This window comes from Falco cherrug, chromosome 12, assembly GCF_023634085.1.
Source record: "Falco cherrug isolate bFalChe1 chromosome 12, bFalChe1.pri, whole genome shotgun sequence".
Taxonomy (NCBI): Eukaryota; Metazoa; Chordata; class Aves; order Falconiformes; family Falconidae; genus Falco; species Falco cherrug.
The window spans coordinates 18773271-18799119 of record NC_073708.1 but is presented as its reverse complement, the minus strand read 5'-3'; the positions used below and the strand labels follow the sequence as shown (position 1 = coordinate 18799119).

At 37.6% G+C, this 25849-nt stretch overlaps 1 protein-coding gene across 2 annotated transcripts in view; it reads right to left on the bottom strand.

The window, feature by feature from the left end:
- The window catches only part of COL24A1 (collagen type XXIV alpha 1 chain), a 147578-nt gene that overhangs the window by 84458 nt on the left and 37271 nt on the right, over positions 1 to 25849 (bottom strand). For both annotated transcript variants that reach the window (XM_055725022.1, XM_055725023.1), the window contains exons 8-19: positions 24829 to 24873; positions 22511 to 22564; positions 21263 to 21307; positions 19025 to 19078; positions 18295 to 18339; positions 13190 to 13243; positions 10650 to 10694; positions 4704 to 4757; positions 4568 to 4612; positions 4119 to 4172; positions 3438 to 3491; positions 1761 to 1814 (exon numbers count right to left, since the gene is read on the bottom strand). In XM_055725022.1, the coding sequence (XP_055580997.1) occupies positions 1761 to 1814; positions 3438 to 3491; positions 4119 to 4172; positions 4568 to 4612; positions 4704 to 4757; positions 10650 to 10694; positions 13190 to 13243; positions 18295 to 18339; positions 19025 to 19078; positions 21263 to 21307; positions 22511 to 22564; positions 24829 to 24873 (603 nt within the window). The remainder of the gene's footprint in view (positions 1 to 1760; positions 1815 to 3437; positions 3492 to 4118; positions 4173 to 4567; positions 4613 to 4703; positions 4758 to 10649; positions 10695 to 13189; positions 13244 to 18294; positions 18340 to 19024; positions 19079 to 21262; positions 21308 to 22510; positions 22565 to 24828; positions 24874 to 25849) is intronic.

Below are 25849 nucleotides of genomic sequence, written 5' to 3'. Positions count from 1 at the left end.
TTTGTTTAAGCTCATTTTTTATATTCCTTTTATTACAGAACTTCTAGTATTTCCAACTTATTCAAGTTCCTGGTATACTGCTGTCCTACCTCCCTTCTATTTCTGCTATTTCGCCATATGGTGACCATGTTTTTATGAAGTAAAAGAAGGCAAAACTTCTCTTACTTCTTTTGCATCTGTCTTGTGTGACTAAAATTGAGAAACATTGATTTGTAGTTTTAAACCTGACATTGTACAAACAGTTACTCAAAGAAAAATACCTGGACACTCAAGCTTTCATTGTCTAACATAAAGCACTTTATTTGCCTTCCAATGGCTGAAGTGATTCTGCATCACTGAGCAAAAGGAAATGCTGAGATTTTCAGACAGGAACTTTTCCCATTCGTATCTGCCCTGAGGGTACCAGCCCCCAGTGATGAATTTATCCCTAGGCCCAAAGGAATAACATGCCTGGGTTGGAATAAGGAACTATGAAGGACTACAGGGATAGGTGTCAGGGTCACCAGGACACAGGCTTCAAGACCAGCAATTTGATATTAACCTGCCATAGGTCTCCTTTGCTGGAAGCTACACAAGATGATGCAAGGATTCTGTTAATAATGAAGAAGTGCTAACAGGCTCACAAAATCTAAAATCCTGAGCCACAGAGAGAGGCAGCTGTGGGCAGCTTGCACAGGCCTTGTGACTTCTTCATTCCAACTGAAGGGCATGAAAATACTCTTTCCCCAATTGACTAAAACATATCGGCATATTCTGAAAAGACCATCTTGTGTTCTTACAACAACAGTAAATTTTCTCTCGATGAGGGCTCAACTCCATAAGAAAGTGTGTTCTTTAGGATTTAGAGGAGCTATAACAACAAAGCAATAAAACCCAACAATTTGTTCTTTGAGGATCACAGGCCTTGGGCTCCCTCTTAAAGAAGGTAGGAATACAGAGTCTTGGTTTGAGGAGGTATGCTCCCAGAGTTATCGTATGTTGCAAGGCCAGAACAACCATCATTGCTAATATAGACCTTCCAGACATATTTTCAAAAAACCTCAAAATGACAACAAAAATCCATTGGAGGAGGCTGATCAAAAAGAAGAATCTGCATTTTTTGCTTTCACCTCTCCAGCAAATATGAGTGTCTGTGTATGCATATATGTCTTTCCTGTACAGTCCCACAGCATTTTTTCCTATAGCCTATGTATAAATGCCAAAAAGCACGGAAACGGAACAATTCAGAAACTGACTCAGTTTCCGTGTAGACTTCCATAGTACAGTTCTTAGGCAACTGCACTGCTAGATTCAAGTGCTTGGCAATGCTTCCAATGTAACTAGTGTTTATTCTTTGCATTCCTGGCAAATAAAATTATTTTGTAAGAGATAAATATGCAACTAGGCTTGAAAAATCCCACTTCTAAACATTCTGTAGTATCTACAAATGGAAGTGTGCCTGAGAAGGCACATGAGCCTCACACAAGGTGTAACGCATAACACCTGGATTCAAAAGAGAGGAAATCCTAATCACATAGGCAATGAAGAACTAATTTGTATTCAAAGATCCTGTATATTAATACTTTGCATTAAAAATTATGAGCTAAAGTATTTTGTACTTTATGGAGGAGAATGAATTCATCAGATATGATTATATAAAAAGTATTTTCTAATTCAACTAAGACTATAATCTTTTGTGATGCAAGCTCATTTACCTCTGATTTTTGCAATTTAGTAGAACTAAATTACAGTGAATTTACCTTCATCAGACAATTTCTTACCTCAGGCCCTGGAGGACCCAATGGTCCATGGGATCCAGGATCTCCAATTTTCCCCTTAAAAAAATCCAAAGTTATATTTTTGATTGATTTTTTTAACAACAGATTGCTATGAAGATTTAAAAAACATTTATCAAACAGAAAGCCAACAAAAGTGTTGAGATGACTTTTCCACTAAATAGGGAATTTTGTAACTGCCTCTCTTCAGATTCAATTAAGATTAGTTCTTCAAATCTCTTTGAAGTCACAACAAAAAAAATGCAAATCAGCTTTGGACAAATAAAATTGGGTGTTTCGGGATGGTCCAAATAGTCGTATAAAAAAACCTTGACACACATAGCTGTTTTCACAATAAAAACTATGTATTATTTAAAAGGCCAGGAAGCAACTGTTACAGATATTGGTTTGCATATGAGTACTTATGTAGTTGAAGTATCCCATCATGGCCAAAGAAATGGCAGTTTTGTGATTAATATGAGTCTTATCCACATATGACAGTGACTCCATTATATACAAATACTGATACGCCTAGAAACTAACCAAAATATTTCTCTACATTATATCTGTTCTTCCACATTTTTACAAGTTTGCTGCTGCTGCTGCCGTAACTAGGTGTTCCTTGAATAAAATTAAAGCCTGTCCTGGAAAATCTTTTTTTAATTTGTAACATAAATGATTTTATTGTAAATGTATTCTACAAAGTTAAACACTATATTATTTGCAGGACTGAGGTCTCATATCTTAATTTAACATAAGTCAAGAAGCTGGTCACATTCAGTTTGTGTTTAAAATCTACAACTGTTCAGGAATGGGCTGATTCACGTGTTTATCTTTAAATGAAAATGCTTGTATCTTTAAAGGCAGAAAGGCTGAGTTTTCCCATCTAAGCCTAAGCAAATCTGTGTAAAAGTTTTGCAGGATTAATGTTTATATTATAAATTTTCTGGGACAAAGACAGTATTTTTTACTGAGTTTAAAGACCGATGATATTCATGAGGTCTAAGTAGGTTTATCAGATAGTGGCTTGATTGCACATAAGACAACAGGGACTGGAGTGATTAGTTCTTTAACAGCATAAACTATTGGCAGCTTTTAACTATTTATCAAAAAGAGGCAGACAGCAGTGATAAAAACAAGTGAGGAAAAAGCCAGGTAACCCTGTGCAATGCCTTTTCTACCTCAATATTTACAAACCCAGCAGAAGTGGCAGCACTGCACAGGTGCCTTTAAAGCTGCTAAAAATCAGTAGGAATTCATGACTACTCCCATCCCTGTGAGAAATGGCTGGGTATTAATGAGATTTCCCACACTCTCTCCAAATCCAGCTAGCCCAAATGGTCATCTTGGCAGCTCCCAAAGCTCTCAGTAAATTTGTTTCAAACATTACCAATACGTCTATTTCCCCACAAAGTGACTGTCACAGAATACTTAATATCCTAAGCCCTCCTATATTAAAATGAGACATATACTGATTTCTGTAATAAAATCTCACATCTTAGGACCTGACCCTCACTAGCCAGTCACCAGAAATAAAAGCAGTTCAGACCTTGTTCTTTGTGCATTTTGAATTAGGTAACTTCTAGAGGATTACATGACAATATGAACATAAGAGATAAAGAAGTAGCCAATATAACAACATATAATGATATACTGACAGCAAAAATCGATATGTAAACTTACTGGGGGTCCTGGCTTTCCTCTGGTCCCTGGAGGTCCTGGCAAACCAAGCGCACCCTGAAAAAAGAAAGCTATTAAATACACATGAAAATGTATTGTTGTGTTATGTTGGAAGCAATAGATTGCTACACTTTGCCACCTAAAACAGGCTTTGAAATAATTCTGCAGGATGAGAAGTGTCTTCTAACGTTCAACTTTCATCAAAAGACTTGTCACAGGATACGCTGTTTCAGTGACTTCTGATGTACTAGCCAAATAGGAAAGAAGATACTTATTTATCTCAGTTTCACAATATGAGGGAACATACCAGACCATGTGGTGCTGCTAACCACAGCTGGTCCAGGTGAGCTGCAGATGAATCTCAAAGGTTCAAGGGAAAAATATCTTTTACAACAGTTTCTTACTAGTTTCAGATCATACCATAATTCTTTCCTTGTTTGACACTTCTCTCAACACATCAGCCAGAACTCTGCCCATGCCCTTTACTTGTCTTTGTTCACTACTTTCTATAAGTTTTAATTAGCACAGCATTTCTTACAAATATGTTAATTCAGCAGTATCCAGTAGCTTTTATTACTACATTCTACTTTTATGCAACTGGCTTGTTGCATTTGAAGAGACTCAGAAGCCTGATGAAGTTGCTGAAATTGGACAATTTTGTGAAACAGTGCAATTATAAATTACCTTGTCTCCTGGGTACCCCTGGTCTCCTGGCTCTCCTGCAAGGCCATGTTCACCCTAAACGACATATTATTTTATACAGACATTTATGTGGCTTAAAATGGGGTAGTTATCAGAAATTGAGAAAGATTAATTTGATATTTAGTATTTAAAATTAACACAGATCTTTGAATGACAATACAAGATGTTGCACTGAAGCACCCCTCCAGGAAACCCTATATACACAGCACCGGATTTTGTTATGCCTAGTAATAAGCGCTCTCCAGAAGCTTGTCTGCAGTACCAGATTGTGAGACTGAAGTAATTTAAAAAAAATAAAAGTCAGAAGAGAAAAGAAATCAAAAGGAAAAAGGGAAGGCTTTGTAAAGTACATTATTTTGCTCAAGATTTAATGAAAGGAGCCTGAAAGAATTATATATCTCTATGAAGATAATGGAAATTATTTAAATCACCTTATCACCTTTCATTCCAGGCTGTCCCACACTCCCTGGGAGACCCTATTAAAATGAAGAAAACAAAAATCCAATGTTTGCCTATAATATGGAAAGCAACATAGGCAACAGGCTGTGGGATTGTTTAGCACCATACCGTGGGCCCCTGAATTCCTGATGGTCCACTCGGTCCTGCTGGCCCAATGCCTCCCTATGAGACAGCAAGAAAGGTGACTACATTAAACATTTGATGAAATGGAGTAACTTAAAAGACTGATAACATAATGTGGCGTTTTATGCACCACAGAGAGGAACCAAAATCTTTTCCAGGCTGATTTCTTGGGGAAAAAAGTATCCATATTATAAGCCTTTACAGGTCCCAACCACATCAGCAGAAATGCAAGAAACTAAACTTCCCTCTTTTCCTTTAGATTATGTATTGAAGAGAAGACTGCAATGCATTAGGCAATGCAGAATAAGGAAGCTTTCTTTTGTACTGCAACTGCACAGCCCATGGCTATTTCCTCTTGTCTTTACGGTTACATCACATCACTACTCTATAAAGCACTGAATTTGGCTTAAAGGAATTATTTTACCATGAGTAGTGCCATAAAACGTGACTTTTACTAGGATTTCTCAACTCTCAATGATTTCTAAAAGTTTAAAGTTAAAAACAATAACAAACCAAAAAAAAGAAAAGATGGGATTCTTCCAAAATACCAAGTGTGTAAACTTAACCTTAAGTTCTGATGGTCACGCTAACTTTTTCTGTTCTCATGTACCTTTACAAGTCTTACGAGGAGCAGCTGAGGGAACTGGGCTTGTTTAGTCTGGAGAGAAGGAGACTCAGAGGGGACCTTACTGCTCTCTACAGCTCCCTGAGGGGAGGCTGCAGGCAGGTGGGGGTCGGTCCCTTCCCCCAGATAACAAGCGACAGGACAAGAAGAAACAGCCTCAAGTTATGCCAGGGGAGGTTTAGAGCGGATATTAGGAAAAATTTCTTCACAGAAAGGGTGGTCAAGCATTGGAACAGGCCACCCTGGGAGGTGGTGGAATCACCATCCCTGGAGGTGTTTAAAAAATGTGTAGATGTGGTGCTTAGGGATGTGGGTTTAGTGATGGACTTGGCAGTCCAGGGTTAACAGTGGGCTTGTTGATCTTAAAGGTTTTTTTCCAACCTAAATTATTCTATGATTCAAAGCCCTTACTACATTTCTCCTTTCTGGGATTTATAAAGTTTTATGACTTGAAAATGAAAAGCGAATGAGAAATGAAAAAAAATTCAGAATCTTAAAAGATCAACACAGAAACAGCAATAATATTAATGAAAGAGTGAGCTAAACATAAGAAATGATTTATCAATAGGTAAAACTATATTATATAGAGAAAAATCTATCTACTTTCTGCCTATTCTACTTCTGGACAAAAAAAAGGCAGTGTTATATCTCTGACTATGCAAGAATTTCGTAACAAATATGAATAAAGACATCTTTTGCTACTTGCTAATTGTGACATGGAAAAGATGAGATGGACATCTACTGATTTCCAGTTCAGCACACATTCATTATTCTCTGGAAACTTTTTTGGGTAGTTAGCAAAAACATTCCTCTGCAGCCATCATCAGACTCATGGCTCACTGAAGAAAAAGGAAGACTGATGACTTAGCATCTCAATGGTGCTTGGTAAAGCTCCCAAGAGAATTGCCACTCTACATTGCTTTAGCCTTACATGACTGCTTCAATGATATATTCTGTCATGTTAGTTAATGCCAAGATAAATTGTTTACATTGCTGTCTCTTACTTGTGCTTTATGTTTTAGTTCAGCAAGGCATTTCTGTATTAATGATACTGTACATTGAAATGCATACTTATGGCAACAATAGCATCGGTTGAAAAATCAGAGGGATACTAAGCTGGGAAATTTAGCTTACAAAAGCGATGGGAAGAAGTTCCAAAAGAGCTTTACAAAATTCAAGTTGATGAAACTCTTGTCACAGTCTCCAGATGTATCGTCTGACATAATTAACAGCAAAGAACTGGAACTATTAAAAAATAAAACTGAAAAGTGATCTCACTGAAAAGGGTTGAATTACTAAGGCTGTCAGTTTTTAAAATTGTCCTTCATCTACAACAGCCCTGCTATATGTTAGCACATGCTTATCGGTTAAAAATTGCTGATAGATGAAAACCACAAATTACTTCAGCTACATAAAGCATACCTTTTCCACCATTTCTAATTTTTTTAGAATGGTTTAGTTTTTTAGTGAAACTAAAACCAAATTGCTTTTACATGACAAAAAATAAGATACCAGAAAAGGAAAACTAATGCTTCCTAGTATTAGGGGTGTGTGGGGGGGGGTTTAAACAAAAATAGAAATGTGATAGCTCTGATAACTGTGGTGCTAAATTTTCTGAAAGTCTCCATCACATTAAAACTCATGGGTTTGCAAGTCTTGAGAGACTGACTGCTCAGCCAGCCAGAACTCTGAACTTGGCAACAGCTTTGTATATTACAAAAAATCATGGAAGAAAGAATTCTTGGACTCAGCTTGCTGATGCTGCTCACTTTGCTGTTGTTCTCATGAGTACAAAAATATAATTAGCTCTTGACACTGTATACAGCTGGGCTGGACAAGCTACTTGAATTAACACTGTTGGTTTCTGCCAGATTAATATATTTAATCTCATGTTCAATACTGCATCTTGTAATAGTATAATATGTTTAATTAACTAAGTATTTTAGAACAAACATTGAGATCTCTAGTTCTTTACGCAGTTTTGGATGACCACTAGCATCTGCCTGAATAAGGGCCATGAAAACAAAGGCCAGGGTGCACAAATCCATCTGGAGAGCAGGTGCGGTCAAGGAAAAAGGCTGCACCACACATGCTGTACTTGGGGATGCTACAGTCACCTGAAATTCCCCTGAGGTCTTGGTGAAATTATCCTACAGTTTCAAAAGCACAATGGTCCCTTGTAAATATAAACTCTGTAACAAAGGACAGGTCTTCCAATTATCTTACTGCCTGGGAAAGTGGGAACCAGAGTAACTAATATGGTGTAATGCAGAGACACAAAGGAGTGCATAATAGTAAATTTTACTGATGATGTGTATACAGTGTGTTAGTATCCACAAAAGATTCATGCCACTAGATACCGAAATCCTTTTTAGCCATGTTCTGACCTTATTTCAAAACCCCAGCTAGATCTGCTGATGCTTTTGAAGCTTCCAATGCGTGTTCAGAAAACTGGAGGAAATATTGCTGGGTCACTTTCCTTAACTATAAAATCTTACTGTAAGGTCTTATCAGCCACAGAGAGTTAACCGCCCCTGAGTGGCAATGCTAATGTGTTTGGGCTGAATAAACGAAGATACCTTTAAAAACAGCCTAATGTATCCAACAAGATCTATTAAGCTGTTGGAATAACCCTACCTTTATGGAACCACATTTCTACATCATAAGAACTTGCCCATACATATTTTTAATCACACATTTGTCATCCCAAGCACTAAACTCATAATAAGATCAGAAGCTCACTTGCAAATTTATTTCTACCTCCAAAAATGTCATTGTTTTTCAGCATATATACATATACCTCAGCTACAAACACACAAGTGTAGGGATCAAAGGAGCTCTCTGCTTCATAAAAGACCTCTAATTCCTTGTAGTCAAATGACCTGCAGCAGATAATGTAAAGTTTCCAAGAATTCTGGTCAAACCCTAATTCCAACAGAAGATGTGAATATTTGTGTATTCCCTGTAAAAATCTTGTTCCAAATGGTCACATTGTGAAACTAAAAGCTATACACATGAAGATTTAGCTTAATAATTGTACATAATGAAGAAAGAAATGCCAGTTTCTATGCTTTACTTTCTTGCCTTTACTTTGAATAAAAATTATGTATGGGCACATAATCAAAGCTTTTTTTTTTTTCCTTACACACATGGAACCATGCAGAAGAATCTCACATTTCAATGAGAGATGGCAGGCCACTCAGATGACGTTCACAGGCAACAGGCAAAACAATTGCTGATTTCATGCTGGTCAAAATCTAAATATACCATCAGTGTATTTGGGGGATTTTTTCCCCAATAGCTCATATCAGCTGAGAAGGACCTGGGAGTTCTAGTGGACAGCAAGTTGCCCCTGAAGCAGCAGTGTGCTCTGGTGGCCAAGAAGGCCAGTGGGATCCTGGGGTGCATTAGGAAGAGCTGGCCAGAAGGTCAAGGGAGCTGATCCTCCCCTTCTACTCTGCTGTGGTGAGGCAGCAACTGGAGTGCTGTGTCCAGTCCTGGGCTCCCCAGTTCAAGAGGGACAGGGAACTGCTGAAGAGGGTCTGGCAGAAGGCTACAAAGATGACGGGGGGACTGGAGCCAACTCTTTTATGAGGAAAGGCTGAGAGGACTGGGCCTGTTGAGCCTGGAGAAGACTGAGAAGGGATCTTATAAATGTCTACAAATATCTTAAGGGCGAGTGTCAAGAGGATGGGGCTGGGCTCTTTTCAGTGTAGCCCAGTGACAGGACAAGAGGCAATGGGCACAAACTGCAACACAAGAAGTGCCACCTGAATAAATATGAGGAAGAACTTCTTCACCTTGAAGGTGACAGTGCACTGGAAGAGGCTGCCCAGGGAGGTTGTGGAGCCTCCTTCTCTGGAGACATTCAAAACCCACCTGGATGCAATTGTGTGCAACCTGTCCTAGGTGAACCTGCTTTAGCAGGGGGTTGGACTAGATGATCTCCTGAGGCCCTTTCCAACCCTGAATATTCTGTGATTCTGTGATTATTGTTATATTTCAGCTACATACAAGTAGAAAAGGCTTTAGACTAGTGATTGAAAGTAATTTCTGTATTTCACACAAAATTATTAACACTCCATCTCTGTAAATGACCACAACTCAGCAACGTAGCAAATGGAGATTTGACCATGCAAACACTTATGCTCATAAACTCTAGGAAGAGCTAATCTGCTAAGTTTTAATCAAAATAATAAGCATCTTTTTAGATGTGATATATAATAGGCTTTTTTAAAAACTGAGATATATTTGTACAATTATCAAAATCCTTGAGATAAAATTCCAAAGACATTTATGTAAGAAAAGCAAACTAACTCAAAGCAAATTCTCAAGAATGCAACCTCTAATATTACAAGTAGTTTAATTGGCTCAAATATGGCAAGTGACAAGAATACAATCAGTCATGTTTGCATGAAGAAGGCTGCAAGCCACAGAGGTTCCTTGTCCAAGCTTCTGTGCCTTCACTATAGCAATACCATAAGAATCGCAATCAGGCAGCAAGGGATGACTTATTTTGTTATGAACACATCATTAAAAAGACAATCATGGAACTCAACTGGCACACTCAAAGGAAAAGTTAGATGACCATCAGTGTAAACTAACAAACATCAAGAATATTTCAGATCTCCAGATATAAATTAAAAAAAAAAACAAAAAAACACAAACACTGGAGACAATCATGGCTTTCTTAATTGAAGTGTAAACATGCTATTTTCTCCCACATGTTATGAATATGAAATGGCTGGGTAGCCAGCCGTGACTGAGCCAATACCAAGAATCAAATCCAGGTCTTCTATCAGTAAACACATGAATTACTTAAAATAAGGCAGTAAGACACATGGTATGAAAGTATCAATCTTCCCCATCTCCTGTAGGCCTCATTCATGTCACAGAGCTTCCCTGTCACAACTGTATATATACAACTACAGCTTGCAATGTCATAGTGAGCATCACAACCTTATTCTAAAAACATAAGACAATTTTTGGACTGTGGATGTCAAAATGTTTGGAAGTATTGTGCTTTTTCAAAAACAAACACTGGCTTTAGGGGTATAAACTAGCCAACTTGGTTACTGCAAGTAAAAATCCCAGACATACCAGGTCAGAAATAAGCATAAAAACCCAAATCAAATATAGAAGTTCTCCATACTAGTTTTGTACAGTAATTTCAATTGCAATCATGGCTACCTAAACTAAAATCTTTTAAGATCTCTAGACTCTTATATTTGTTGTTATTATTTCAAACTTACAAGCCAAATAGTCTAATGAAGCCGTATCAAAGTAAGTAATAAATGTATACTCACTCTTAGACCTGGAAATCCAGGAGGACCAACACCACCAACAATTCCCTTCAAAGAAAATGAATTTTAGATTATCTGAATTTTACCATTTTAAAAAATGCCCAGTGATAAGATAAAGAAAAGTGATCTGCAAAGCAAGTCACTAGGGTTTTTACAGAGTTCCTGAAGAATGACAACTTACCACTGTATGGGCAAACATGCTTATTAAAATTCCTGATTATGGAATTAAATCTCAAGATACATGCATCATTAAATAATTCCTGCATTACCAAGGAATGTGAGATTTGTTGCCATGATATTTAAAGTGGGAAGATGAAAAAAAAAATTCTTTGTGGTGGAAAAATACACAAAAATTTATTAAATATTCCTTTGAAAGATAAATAGGACACCAGCTCAGTTCATAGCAAGACCTTTGCAAATTAAAGGTTACACTCTTTTTGTGAAAAAATACTTCTTGATACAAACCACAGTACTTGTACTTTATGTAGAAGTAACAAATTCATCAGTACTCTACTACTGGCTCTGTTTCACTCAAGTTTAACTCAGCAGAGGTTAAAACACCACGGAGAACAGTTGCCAAGTTTCTATGCCATGCATGAAAGGCATATTGTAGCCCTCCAGGTCAGCTTGCTTTGCACAGGCTGTACCAACGTCTGGGACCTGCTATTCAATGGTTATCATACATAGGGTGCACTGCAGCCCGTCGGCACCCACACTGAAGGGGGATTTTTATGCAAGCAAATCTCAGCCCATTCTGAAGCTGTCCAACAGGGCACGGCTGCTGAGCATGGGACAGAGGACACCTTCATGATTTCCTCCCTTCTCTAGTGCCTATGCACCTTCTCCAGCCTGCTTCAAACTAACCACAGGGGAAACCGAATGCTCTAGAAACATCCTCCAAGGCAGACTGACATCCTCAGAGAAATGAGAGGGTGTTGTGGAAAGCAAGGATGGCATTACTCGGTTAAGCAGAAGGAATTAGGCATGGAAACAAATGTCATTAGTGTCAAGTCAGCATACAGAAAGAAATGTGTTTCCTTCATGTTCCTGCCACCACAGGCCTCCCCTGCTCTCCACTGCCAGCTCACGAACAGGCTCTGTAAATATCCCATTAGCATTGCAGCCCCCTGCAGCTGCAGCTCTGGCCCCTTGCCTGAACAAGCCCTGCAGGGTGAGTTTTGGGGGAAGCAGGGAGAGGGGTTGCTACCTGTCTGAGGAGGCAGTAAGATCAGCAGCTGTTTTGGCAGATTAGAAGGAACTTGGTTGCAAATGCTTGTGTTAAAAAAGGCTTCTTTGTAAAGTGCAAGTCTGTAACTTCAGATTCAGGCCTTCTGAGCTTGTTTCTATTAAATTACTGTTCTGCAGGTATTGTGGAAAGACAGTATCTGCTTTATCAGGAACAGAGGAACACTTGGGAGTACCAAGAGGGGAAGGAAGAACTTACCTTTTTATATCATATGCAAAGCAGCTGGTGATACTCATGACACCTCAGAGGGCTTTCAAGATAAAAAATGCCATACTGACACCACCTGACATTCCCACAAGGGGAGCTTTGCTTCAGGGACCAGAAATGCAAAATATTTTTTTTCCTATGTTCCAAAATGCTGGCACCAAACATTAATAAATCACCAGCAAAATTCATGTAAGCTTTTCTAAAATAAGTTTCTAAAATGGGTGTGTCAGGATGGGGAAGGCCTTCAAAAAGGAGACCATCTCTGCCCAGTTGCTGACTCTGGTCCATGTCAGAACAACCTTTATACACAAACTGACAGCAGTTTCCAAAGGAGCATCCAACAATAAAAGCACATTCAAATCAGCTGCTTTTTTGCCCAGCACTTACTGCTATTCCCTTGTCTGGCCCAAAGCCCTTTTACTGGTTTCTCATATCAAAGGAAACCTGAGTTTTGAGTCTGCAGCCAGTTTTCCTACAAATACAGCAAAGCTCCTTTGATAGCAGCCAGTGATGTGCCTGTGCCACAGTTTGAATACCATACCACGAGAGCACTTTAGCTTGCACACACTGCCAAGGACAAAGCTGTTATCATACTGATTATAATGCACTAAATGACATACTAGCATAATTGTATTCAGTAATAGTTCAAAGGATGAAATCAACTGTCAAATGCATAAGAATACGAAAGCTAGGGGTTTGGCATACATGCAGAGTCCCATTTTGTTAAGGTGATCTTAGAATAATGGTTTAAACAAACAATGCAAAGTCATATCCAATGCAAGAATTTTTGAAGAATTCGAATCAGGAATGTAATGAGGACAGCAAGACATTGATTCTCGAGGTAGTCAGCACATACAGTGGTGGAAACTGTTCTCTCAGTAGCTTTCTGGTTCTTTTCTCTTTCTTTTTTATACCACTGCTTATTACAATACTATCCTGGCAATTTCCATGGAAAAGTAACAGTCCAAAATTTTCCTGCAGACTTTAAGACATCACTTTGAGGCAAAAGTCTCCTTTCCATCTGGGAGGGGAGTTAATACTGAGTGTTACAAATTTTACCACGTTAATCAACACACAATTTGATACTTACAGGATTCCCATCTGGGCCAGGGGGGCCTCTATTTCCAAAGTCACCTGGAAAACCCTAAAGCAGAAGAGAGAATGCTTGTTCTTTAATATTCAAGACAAAAAGGGTGGTCTGAACACTGAATTCCTATAGGTATTAGAAATTAGCAAATCAACAAGTGGATTCAGGGAGAGAGAATGTACATTCAGGGAGAAGCAGAAAGTTTCAGCTGCACAGTTCAAATGAACAGAATAGTGGCATTTGCTTGTCTCCTAAATTCATAACCAAAAAAGATATAATTATACACAATGTGAGCATGGGGAAAAATCAGATGTCTGATTTGCTTTAAGAGCAATATTAAACAATATTACTTGAATTACTTGCTTGGAGTCTCTTTTCTCATTTAGTATTTTTACTTCAATTTTCCCCCTCCCCATTACCTACAGCATTCACTAAAACAATACTGTCCTTACCAATGTTAACACTTGGCTTAGTATGCGTCTAAAGATTGAAAAAATAACTCAAACAAGACATGGAAAAGCTTTATTCATTTTCTCAGAGACTAGGATACCAGGCCAGGGAAGAAATCTGACTGACCAAGTCAAGCATCAAAGCTTGAAATGGAATTTCCATTTCTTGCTTGAGAAGCAAAATGAAGTGGAAACCCACTACTTTACTGTCTCTAATCTTTCTTGCTTCCTCTCAGAGTTTTGCAGATTGCTTTACTTCTTTCTGATGTTGCCCACTGCAGAAGCACACAAATTGCTAGGGGAAAATGGTTTGGGTTTTTTTCCATTTTTTTTTTTTGTGTGGTTTTTTTTGATTAATTTTTATCAGTATACTATTCATATACTATTTCTCCAGAAAAGCCACATGAAGCTAATAGAAGCTCATGCTATTAGTCTGAAGCAGCATCATGCAATATTTTCTTTATTCCTATCACTGTATAAAGTTAGAAGAAAGGACAGAGCACAGACCTACAGAGAAGTCAACATCCTTTTTAATTACATTGTAAGGTCCATAGAAAAGCCTATCATAAAATTTGCAAAATACCAAGCTGGAAAGGTATTCTGCCTGGAAAAAATCCAAGCTAAGATGCTCACACGGAAGAGACTTTTCCTAGAATGGAAAAAAAATCTCACACAATATTAGAGTACTGAGATAACTGAGAGATGGACTGACCTTAAAAAATCTGCCACAAAGCACCAGAGTATTACTAGTCCATCTCCATGGGGAAAAGGAGCAAATTCCATCCCTGCGATAATTTTTACATGAAATACTCTGTCTTTTCAATGTTTGAATGTCTTTTTACCCTTCCCTGTGTATCAGGAACAGTACTTTGAGGCATTAACCTTTCACCTCTCCAAGACTGTGTTCAAACCTGCTGCAGGTCAAATGTACAATTCATTTGGCCTTTTCAATCTACCTTGTTTGGAGGACATCCACATAGCTGTCCAGCTCAGGGCTCAGTAAAGCAGTGTCTTTCCTTAATGGAATGGGGGATATGAATCATCAAACAATATTATATGAAGAGCAGTCAGAAAGATAATATAAACCGCAGCAAGCAGGTGGAAAAAATTGTATCCTAAACCGAAGTAGTTTAAATGCAGCTTAAGCCATATTTGGCTTTAGTAGTAACTTTAACCAAAAAATCTAAAAGTCAAGGCAACTTTTAATGCATATATATATATATGTATATATAATGTATACACACTGCTAAAACAGTATGTTGAAACAGCTTAACAGGCTCTTAAATCCCATCATCGTGCTGTAAATTAATTTGGGACATGCATAACACTCCCTGTATGATCTTTTGGGTTGATTTTGTCTGGAGTTTTTTTCTAGATTCTCCTCCAAATTCAGGAAAGCAAAAGATAGGAATGCCTCTCACAACAACGAAATTTTTATTCAGGATCTGACCATGGAACTCACAAATAAGAATCTATAGCTGTAACTGTAAGATCTGACAGTACAGATCTTTACACCATGACTGTCTTATTGTTTAAAAAGTAGAGGTTCATAGGTTAAGGGTTAATAAAGCAGATTACATTGATTCTCCAACCATACACCATCGGCCAGATTTTTGCAGAACTCTGAAAATGCACTGTAAAATTTCACACATGCAAAATGGGTATTTCACAGTGCCTATGCTGTTAAAAGCTACCAGCTGACATGGCACAGACAATGATTAATTTACCACCCTTAGCATCATATTTTGGTTGTACTGTCTACCATTGGTATATGTTAACAGAGGCAGAATTGCCATGACGCACGTGAATATCAATATTTTTTTTAATGGAAACACACAAATGAGGCATCTAAAGTGAAATGCAGGATGCAATGGGACAGTTTTACCAGCCACCAGATCATAGATGCAGGTCACAGATGACGTTTTACATACATCAGGAACCCAGAACAGCATGAGTTATGAAAGGGACAGATCACTCACAGTCATCATAATCCCATTCCCAACATCATGTGTCAGAATTCTAACTGATGATGATAAAACTATCTTGGTAAGTAGAAAAGTGAAAAGGAAATGTGACATATGAAAACAGTCAGAAAAGTCTAATAATGGAAGTAAAATACTACTGTGCAACAAGTGTTTTATTACATCAATATCATCATTTAACATTACTATTATAAAGCATACAAAGGATGACTATTCATAATTTTAATACTAAACAGAACTGTTTTTACAGTTACAATGGACTTAATAAATTCTTGGTATAATTTACCAGGTCTGTTCTGTCACTTTGACTCCTGATTGTAACTAATCCCATGTAGAAGAGAACTATGTAAAACATTCCCCCAAACAGGGTCAAACTATTTATGTAAAAGCACTATGGATCATACTAATAGGACTGACAATTCATTAAAAATACTGCAAACTAGCCAAATTTTATATTACAAGCATACAATGGGAAGAAATTGAATACATACGCTTCCACTATGAAATACTTTTTTAAAAGCATATTGTATACAAAAGTAATCTAAAATTCAAACAAATCCTCACTCTATAATCTTCACTCTATAATCTTCACAATAAAGATTTTGGTAATTGAATATTCTGTTCCATTTCAAATATGCCAGAGATATTACAAATATGAAGAACTATTCAACAAACCTGCTAAGTAGTAGCATTTTGTATGTACAACCCATTACACAATCCACTTTTCTTATACTTTAATGTTACTTCCAAAACTAAGATCATATTTGGGACCTGTTTTCTTTCTGAAGGCTCTCTGCCAGTCAGACAGTTTTTTCCCCAAGTATTATTATTGACAGAATTTTTGTCCAAGTAAGTAAGTTGCATCCTAGAACACAAGGCAAGGAGCCTAACTTCAGGCACCATGCAATTCCCAACCCAAATTTCATTTAGCGACCATGTCCTGCTCCAAAGCACCAGCGCTGTTAACTGTTAGTTAACAGTCCAGGACACTGTGTCAAAAAACATTGTCATCACAGTTTTCATTGGGGTTAAAATAACACATGTTCTCTAAGTCTGTGATCCAGCAAAGTACTTCAAGCCAGGTTCCCACATTATTGCTTTCCTAGTTTGATCCCTAAATTAGTAGCCTTCGGTCAAATAAGTACTTTATAGATCATAGAAAGCATTCCTTGGGACTGAGGAAATAACAGCATTACAGAGGAATCATTACTGAATGAAAGCAATCATGGACATCGTACAGTGGTGGTTTTAGTGCTCTGTCACCTATGCGTAACCTCTCTGAATTGATTTATATGAATACAAGTCCTTATCAGAGCATACCCTGGCATTGCTAGAAGCTGTGCTCTTAACTGTAAATTAAAAACAGCTGCTTACTACAGCATGCACAGCACCAACTGTTATGGATTGAAACAAACTACTACACTGGCAATCACAAGCCTCAGTGTAATCTGCCACAGAGAATGAGATGATAATGCAAAACATGTTTTCAGAGTACCCTCCTGTCACCTCCTCTTCATTTTCCACACTGAGCACAAGCCTTTGCTTTCTGTCCAGGTTCTTTTTCAGCATTGCACATGACTCACCAGTACAACCCATTGCCAACTACTGCAAGGTACTGATGGCACAGATCCCTTCTTGCCCAACGCTCAGATGCACAAAAAGTAGGATTTTATGCAAATTATAAGTGAACTACAATATGGTCAACAAGCACAGGAGCATCCCATCCTGCTAACCAAGTAATTAAAAAGCAGATTCTTACTTTGATTTTACACCTTAACAATAAGACAGCAACTTCAGAAAGAGCAGTCTATCAACTTAATGACACTTCTCTGGTTGCCTTTCTTTACATCAAAAGGAACTCTACTGAAGGCTAGTGCCTTTTTTGGCTGGTGTTAGATCACACAGAAAACAAAACATAATTAGACAGAATTCTCCACAACTTTCATAGCATACACCAAGGGCCAAACGATGGCAATCACAGTACTGCTGCCGAACAAGCTTGTTCAACATGTTAGATGAAAGTCATCTGAACAGCTGAGTGCACAACTGGAGAATGCTATCGTAGTTTCCAATCTCAAACCACAAGCAAGTTGAAATTGGAAACTCCTGGATAGCTTCAAAGACCTAAAATAATAAGGTTGCAGCAGAAAACAAAACACTTGGCACTGAAGATATACCACAGGAAATACATAAACCTTCATAATGTATACTCGACAGATTTGTGTTTATTTTCAGCTGTAGAAATACATGCTAAGTAGAGGACAGCTTTAATTTACCACAGTCCAGAAACATCAGACGTTAGCAGCAGTTGATTTGCATTCACACCAACACCAAAATCAGACTTACAAAACTTGGATCTGTGCATCTTGTGCTAACACTGATTTTATAGAATATATTTATATGTTCCTGTCATCTGTCAACCCTCAGGTAGCTGATATAATGAACCAGCCACAAGGCTCATCAGATTAAGTCTTCCTCACTTCAGAATATCTAGTCCTTATAATCTGCACAGAATTTGCAGTACTGTAAAGTACTAATTGGAAACAATAGAAAGTCATCTATCGAAAAAGTAAAAGTACCATTTTTCAGCTGATTAAAGTTGTGTATTATTATAAGAGTGAATTACAGATGCATTTACATTGGCAGCAAATATTGTAACAAGTGTTAGAAGCTTTACCTGTCTCCCTTTAGGACCTCTTTTTCCACGAAAGCCTGGGATGCCCTGAGAAAGAAATAACCCATCATAAGTAGGTTTTCTTTTCAATAGCTTAAGTTCAAGTAATCAAACCTGCATTTCATTTGAAAAGACAGTGTAAGAAGAAGCACCATAAAAAAAGAAAAGAAAAGAAAACATTTGAGCAAAGAATCATACAAACAATGTCCTATAACAGGGGGGACAAACCACAAACTTTGCTTGTCTTTACTGTGGCCACATCAGAACTATGAAGGGCCATATCCTGCATCCATCAAAGCACATGGCCAGACATCCTTTGTGCTCAAAAAAACCAAAACAAAGCTCAAACACAGATTGCGATTAACATTTCCATAAAATTATCCAACAAATGACAAATACTGATTATTGACTAAAAAAAAATTCTTCAATGAAAAATACTCATTATGGACATTCGTGGTAAGAAAAAAATACCCCTAATCCTTGCATCTCTAGATAAAATTCACATAACAATTTACAGCTGCTCTCTATTTCACTTTAGCACCAGTGCATTTCATTGATTAGACTAATTAGATATGCGCTATGTATTTAATTTCCTCCACATCAGTTTTGCTTGTAAAGACTCATACGAACAGTTATACTTTGTACTTCCCCCCACCCCCAACCCCCTGCCTCCTAACATATATTGTATTACCACCCAAATATCAGTATTTCATTAATGTTCCATTAAACCTACCCTTTCTCCTTCAGGTCCTAGTTGTCCTGCCACACCTGGAGGTCCAATGAAACCCTAAAAACAGAAGAAAAATTCTTGATTACAAGGCTGCTTCCCACCAACACATCTTGCCCCTCAGTATTGGCCAGCTGTGGGTTCAAGATCCAGCGATTAAATTCAGGTTTATTTGAAATGACCAGTAAACTCAATCAACTTAAATGTGACTAGGATTTACTCTCCAACCAACAGCAAAAACATTTCCTGTTATAAGGGTACAGAATCAATTAATAGGGAAGTACTAAGTTTTCTAATAAGACAAGTTGCAGAGATATTTATTAGAATAAATGAAATACGAAACAAGCTGGTTTTTCTTATGCATTAAATACATCAGAAAAAATGTTCTCATCTTTAATAACACTGATCTCTGCTATATGAAAGTCTTACAAAGTTTACCCTGTCATAAGCAGAATGTTTTTCTTAAAATTCAGTCACAATGCACTTCTCCCCCACCTTCCTCTCAGAAAGTCAGAAATAGATCCTCTCATGTAATCAGTTGTATGAAGACAGAAACATGCTTTTGACTCAGCAGAAGTGGCAGTTTATATTTAAATTTATAAAAACAGTAGCAGAGATGGATTGTACACTACCAGATTCAAAGTGAGATTGGTACAAAAATATTAGGAGTTACTAAAAAAGAATCCCTTGCTTTCATCTGTCTCTCTCCTGTCCCCCTATGGTAACTATTTGGGATTTTCGGGTTTTGTGGTTTTGGTTTTTTTGTTCTTGTTTGTTTGTGGGTTTTTTTAATTATGAAAGATAGGGCTGGATGACAAGATGTGCACTAACGAGATTAAGGAAAACAAAGGCTCTTCATTTTTCTACAGTTCCTTAAAACAGCTGAGAAGCAGAGTATAGCCTGATTGCAGGAATGTTCTAAACTCAAGGTTCTAAAAATACTTCCTATCATGTTTCTATACACTTCCATGGCACAGCTGTATGGCCCAAACAGGACTGTGCATCTTTTTTATTGGAAAATGCTTGTAGAATCCAAATAGGGGATTTAGCCTTAAGACCTGACAGGTGTTTTTCCCTAAAATTACTCATATGTTGGCCATTTTCAGCTTTGTGTAAACAGAGCGGTAGTAACTTTTCAGGAAGTGACTGGGATCACTTAAGGTCTTCTTGGTTGAGGGGAGAACGAGACAAAATGCATTGAGAATTTGAGCAAAAATAAACTGAAGAAACATAGAGGATACAATCCCTGAGGGTGCAATATCTGTTGACACTTGATCCTGACAAACTAATTTTTCCCATCACTGTAATGAAAACTGACATCAAAAAAACCCACCCCGAAAAACCAGACATATTAAGAAGCTGCTGCAGGTAAAGGTTTTTAGTAACTACATTAAAAAAAGGAGCAAAAGCATATTTAGCAGCACAGTAAGATTATTTTAATAGGTATTTGAGAACACAGCACACTGCTCAGCAACCTATACAGCATGAGCTGAGGGCCTGAAAACACCTAGCAAAAGTCTCCTTCAAATCCTAGGTGCAACCAGAAACATGCAGGTTTCTGGAAACCCATGTCTACTGCCTGATGGGGAGAGTCTGAAAAAATACTTATGCACATACAAGCATATGTAGGCATGCACATGTGCCTATTAAACAAAAAAAAACAAAATAAAAAGAAACAAACAAAAAGACCCAGAAAAAAGGCAACCTAACCAAAAGCAAAGCTTGAATCAGCAGAGCATTAAGAGCCTTTGGACCCTGGGACATAGATGACTACAACCAAACCATTCTAAAATCTCAAGAGCACTTTTACATTTTTTATGTGACAAGATGGTTTCCCTTTATCAGCTTCTGTAGCTGTTACAGATTGCAATTGCCAGATATGTCTCCCTTCTTGACAGCTTCCATTATGGAAATAATGCTTCAGGCAGGAAACATGCACTCCACTCCCAGCTCACACATCCACATTTAGCATTGCTTTCCTTCTCTTGCCTGCATGCATTCCAAATGAAGAGGACGGGCAACAATGGAAGACTGCTCTATGCTGCTCACCATGGAAAAAAAAATAAATCCTTACATGTGTTTTGAAAGAAACTCTATGTTTTCCCATTTGTAGGTTCTGTAAAGACAGAGTAGTTCAGAGGGCATACAACTGGCAGAGCTGAATGAAATTCCTCATCCCCTTGCTTATTTACCGTATGGGCAAAAATACACAGGCATGCCAAAATGCTTAAAATGCTTACTTACTCTTACACCTTTAGGACCTGGGTTACCTTCTGGTCCAGCTAAGCCCTATTACAAAAAGACATGAGTTGTATTTCATTTTAAACAACCAGATACGATCTATTTAAAATAACTGTAACAGCATTTTTTAACTCTAAACTGGCAATACATTCTTTAAATTATTAGGATTGAAGAGGGTGTCATAAAGCACTCCCCTGTTCAGAAAGGTCTCCCATTAATTCATGGCTGAAAGTTAAGACAATGACTGAAGCTTCCTTTACATTAAAATTATTTCTTCTAGCAGGAAAATTTTTTCCAGACCCAGTGATCTGGCATTACAGTGACATAATTTCACAGGACTTTTCATAAGCTTTTATATTTGGACACATTTCCTATTATTTTAAAGCTAATGTTAGAACATCATATGTAGTCCAAATGCTTTAAACATTTTCTGTGATTCAATGCAAACATGTTATCATCCATTAGTATATAAAATATTGTAATGGAATTTTAAAATATATAGCCATTGCAAACCTAACCAAATAAAACACTGAAATATTGGTCAAATTCACCCTTTAAGCAGACACAAAACCATAGACAGTTGTGAATTTGGTTTATATACCTTTATATGGGGAAAAAATGAATATTTCTACTTTATGTCTTATTTCTATTACTGGACTGAGGTATCTGTTAGCCTGTATGTAATTTTTTTTTAAAAAAAAAAAATCAATATTTAGATAAGTGCTTGTGTTTATAGAAAGCTGCTTTCTGGCTTTATTGGTTCTCCTCAAATATCGCACTGTGGAAAAAAAATAAACTCTTAATGTTCTGTTTCCTTAAAGGGCTGAAGAAATAGTTTCAGCAGTGAAGTAAATACATTGCTGAAAATCAGGAGGAACTCTACTACAACAGGAAGTTTCCTATCACTTCTGGACCTGATATATGAAAAAGATAAAACACATACATCCACATGAGGTTTATGAAGGAACATAAAGTGTTTAGAGATTCAGTACATTGGTAGTATCATGTATGTATTCCAGAAAGGCACAGCATTGCTTCATCTAACCCATACAAGTGTAAAAACCACAAGACTCAACATTACCTAGACGGCATTACCTGTGAAAGAGGTCTGTTTTAAGGATAAATGATAAGATATAAACAAATACATTTATACTATTAATAGTTCCAAAAGAATTAGATATGGTACTTTTGAAAGGAACAAACAAGAAAACTCTCCAAACTGCAAAGACATAATTAATATAGTTACTGCACCTGCCTGCCAGGATAACCAACTGCCCCAATATTGCCAGCCATTCCCGGAATTCCCTAAGTGGAAAAGGGGGATGGGGGAGGGGGGGGGAGGAAAAAACAACAGGTTTAATGTCATGTTTTGGAGCTTATTTGTTTTATCATTTCTCTTTTAACACCTTGTCTTAAGCCAACAGCTTAAGCTCATAGAAAAATTGCTCTCGGAGTAAGCTACACCACAATACCCTAAAATTTACTCATTATACATAAGTAACTCCACCAATTTCATTTACGTATCCTTTAAAAGGCATTACAAGAAGAGTAGTCTAAGATTTTGTGAAATACAAGTGTGCGCACCCCCATATTTCCATAACAAAACATAGATGCTATTTATAAAAAGTAACTGGGCTAGACTACAGGAGACAGCTCCTGATAATGAAGGAACTGCACTGGTCTTAGCTGTATTAGAACAAATGTGTTCTCGTTGGAGAAGAATCCTTGCGTCTTTACAAATTATTTTTTTTTTGTTTGTTTCTGCCAGAATCAGGTCAATATAGCACTGGGTTAGTCATGAATATAACGAACTATTCTTCATCTTCTTTCTCCTACTCAAATCCAAAAGCCAATTTTGTTATTTTATTACTTAGCATCAGCACATCTGACTACTTATTTTCAGACAAATGTGCTTTTCTGAAATGGTGCCAAATGCCATGTGCCCATCACCAAGATAGATGAAGCTTCACCTACCTCTGTTCAGTTAATTTTATTTTAAATAAGCCAAGTTAATAAACTGGACACTCTTGCAGCCTGACCCTCCACCCACTGTCACACGTCAGTGTTACCACAGCAATGGATCATGTCTTCCTCTCTGAGCTGTTCACAGGTGATTTATGGTGAAACAGTAATCTTAGGAAGCAGAACTCAGAACTGCAGATGCAAAAAAGGGGTTGCAGTATTTTTTATTTAAATGAGCTGTCATTGCGATGATTCTGTCACCTGCTTTCAGCTGCTAGTGATTCATCTTCTGACAGATGTTCTTTCATGGAACTAGGACCCATGGTCTCCTATTTTGGCTCAGATGTACCTCAAAACACATGTATACGAAAAAACTAAAAAAGCAGTAGAATCATTGCATTTATACCTTATCCTTTAAAACTTTTCCTTTGTTACCAGCTGTTCAAGGAGTTGCATGACTCTCAGATTCAGAGGAATGTCTGTCCTTGCTGTACAAGTTTCTAAAAACTAGAAACACAGGTAGGTGCTACAGATGACAATTAACTGGTCTAACCCATCACCTTCACCAGTCAGGCCTCAAAATACCAGCAGTATAAACTACATGCAAAATAAATCTCTTAACTCTTTCATCCAAAGTGTTCTCTTAGAAAATACTCTGATGTATCTTTTAAGTGATAATAATGAAGGAAAATATTTATAGCAGCTGCACGAAAACATTCAGGTATCAAACAGCTGCACATCACCAGTTTTCACATTCTTGAACATGCATTGCCTTTGAAGGAACTTACATGCTTGACTGCATGAGTAATGAGCAGAATTGCTTTTCAATGCAAGCTTCACTTTTTCCTCCTCCATGGTAACTAACTGATTATCTTTCATCTGCAACTTCTTCAAAGATTCACTCTTCCCCTGATGTTAAGAATGACTTTCACTGGCTATCTCTTATCTCAATGCTAAATTATAGTCATTACAGAAAAATGCCTGTGGGCTTGTAATAAAAATCACCACTCATTCAATTAAGATTTGTGTATAAAACTCATTAAAGTCATGGATGATGTTCATAAGTTTTCAGCTCCCTTCGGGTGTCTATCATCTTTTATCATCACCATTTCCCTTTCAGCACTGTCCAAGAGGAAACTCATGCTTCCATCCACTCTGCCATTAGGAGCCTTGTTAATGCTAACAGGGTGCCTCAGCAACTGGATGTCTTTGAAATTTATGTTCAGATTGCTTCTTGAACTGACATGGAAGTGGGTAAAAAACACTAAATAATCTTCATTTTCTACATGCTAGGAGATTTAAAATGCATTAAAATGCATTGAGAGAATCCAAACTGTGCTTCTAACAAGAATTTTACACCCATCTCCGGCAAGCCAGCATGGTAGTTGAAGAAAAACAAGCTGGTCTTTTCCATTCCATTTAGACCATTTTTTACCACACTGATCTCTAATTAATCTGAATTCTTGATGAAGAATGATCAAGTATTTCCTTAAGCAGTCAGTAATTCACATTGATTGCTTATATTGAACACTTATATTGGATTATGCATTCTTCCATGCTCAATTGTTTATCTGTAGAGTATAGTGTACTCTACTTTCATCACTTACCTGCTCACCCCGTGGCCCTTGCAGTCCCGCATAACCCTTAAGACCCTGTAGGTGGAAAACCAGGTATGCGATAAATACAGTTAAACACACAAAATGGACCCTCTTTTCCTACTCCAACCTCCCTTTAACAAGAAACATTATCCAGTCTTGCTTGTCTGCAGCATTAGTACGGTTTACATTTAGCAGCTCATATGAAAGCTGAGTTAGAGAAAATGAGCAAGAAATCTTCATAGCAGTTTAGACACTTTAAAGATATCAGGCGCTTAAAGACAGTTCCAGACTTGCACTCTTCTAAACAAGTGAGTACATGGGATGCTGTTGCCAGTTACTGCTGAAACTGAAGAACTAGATTTGGTACAATGCATTTCCTCACTCCAAATCCTTGTCATGATGCCCTTTCTGAAGAGGGCAGTTCAGAGGAGGGGTGTAAGTAGAGGGTCATTCCAGAGTATTCTAGGATGCTCTCAAGAAAGACAGACCTTCCAAGACACAGGATATCTCTTTTCTAAATTAACATGGAACAAATCCTAGTCCTTACATTGTGTAATTTATATCAGTAGGGAAAATAGCCTGTTCCTCATCCCAGAAATCTTTACCGTGGTGCTAGAATCACAAAGCTATGAAACTTTACTTCCTGTGCATTGACCATTTTGTGCATATTTTAGCTGTTAAAGAACAAAAAAAAAAGAAAAGTAGAGCTGGAATCTGCATCTGCACCAGCATACTTGAAAGGGGAACCTCACTGGATGTCTTTACACTGTACTAACGATACCCAGACAAGCTAGCCTAAAAGGGAGCCTGTAACAGTTGCATGATTGATGCAGAAGCCAAGTGTCTGGTCTACACATCCCTTGCAAGAGGCACTGGGAATACACAAATTCCAAAAGCTGCAGCTTGAAAGACCAAAACAATCCTTATTCTGGATAGAAATCTATCATAAAATTGGCCTCAAAGACATTGACTGAGTAGTGGGAGTGTCTTGGCTGATGTCAAACATCTGGTTGCCTTGCAGCATGATGAT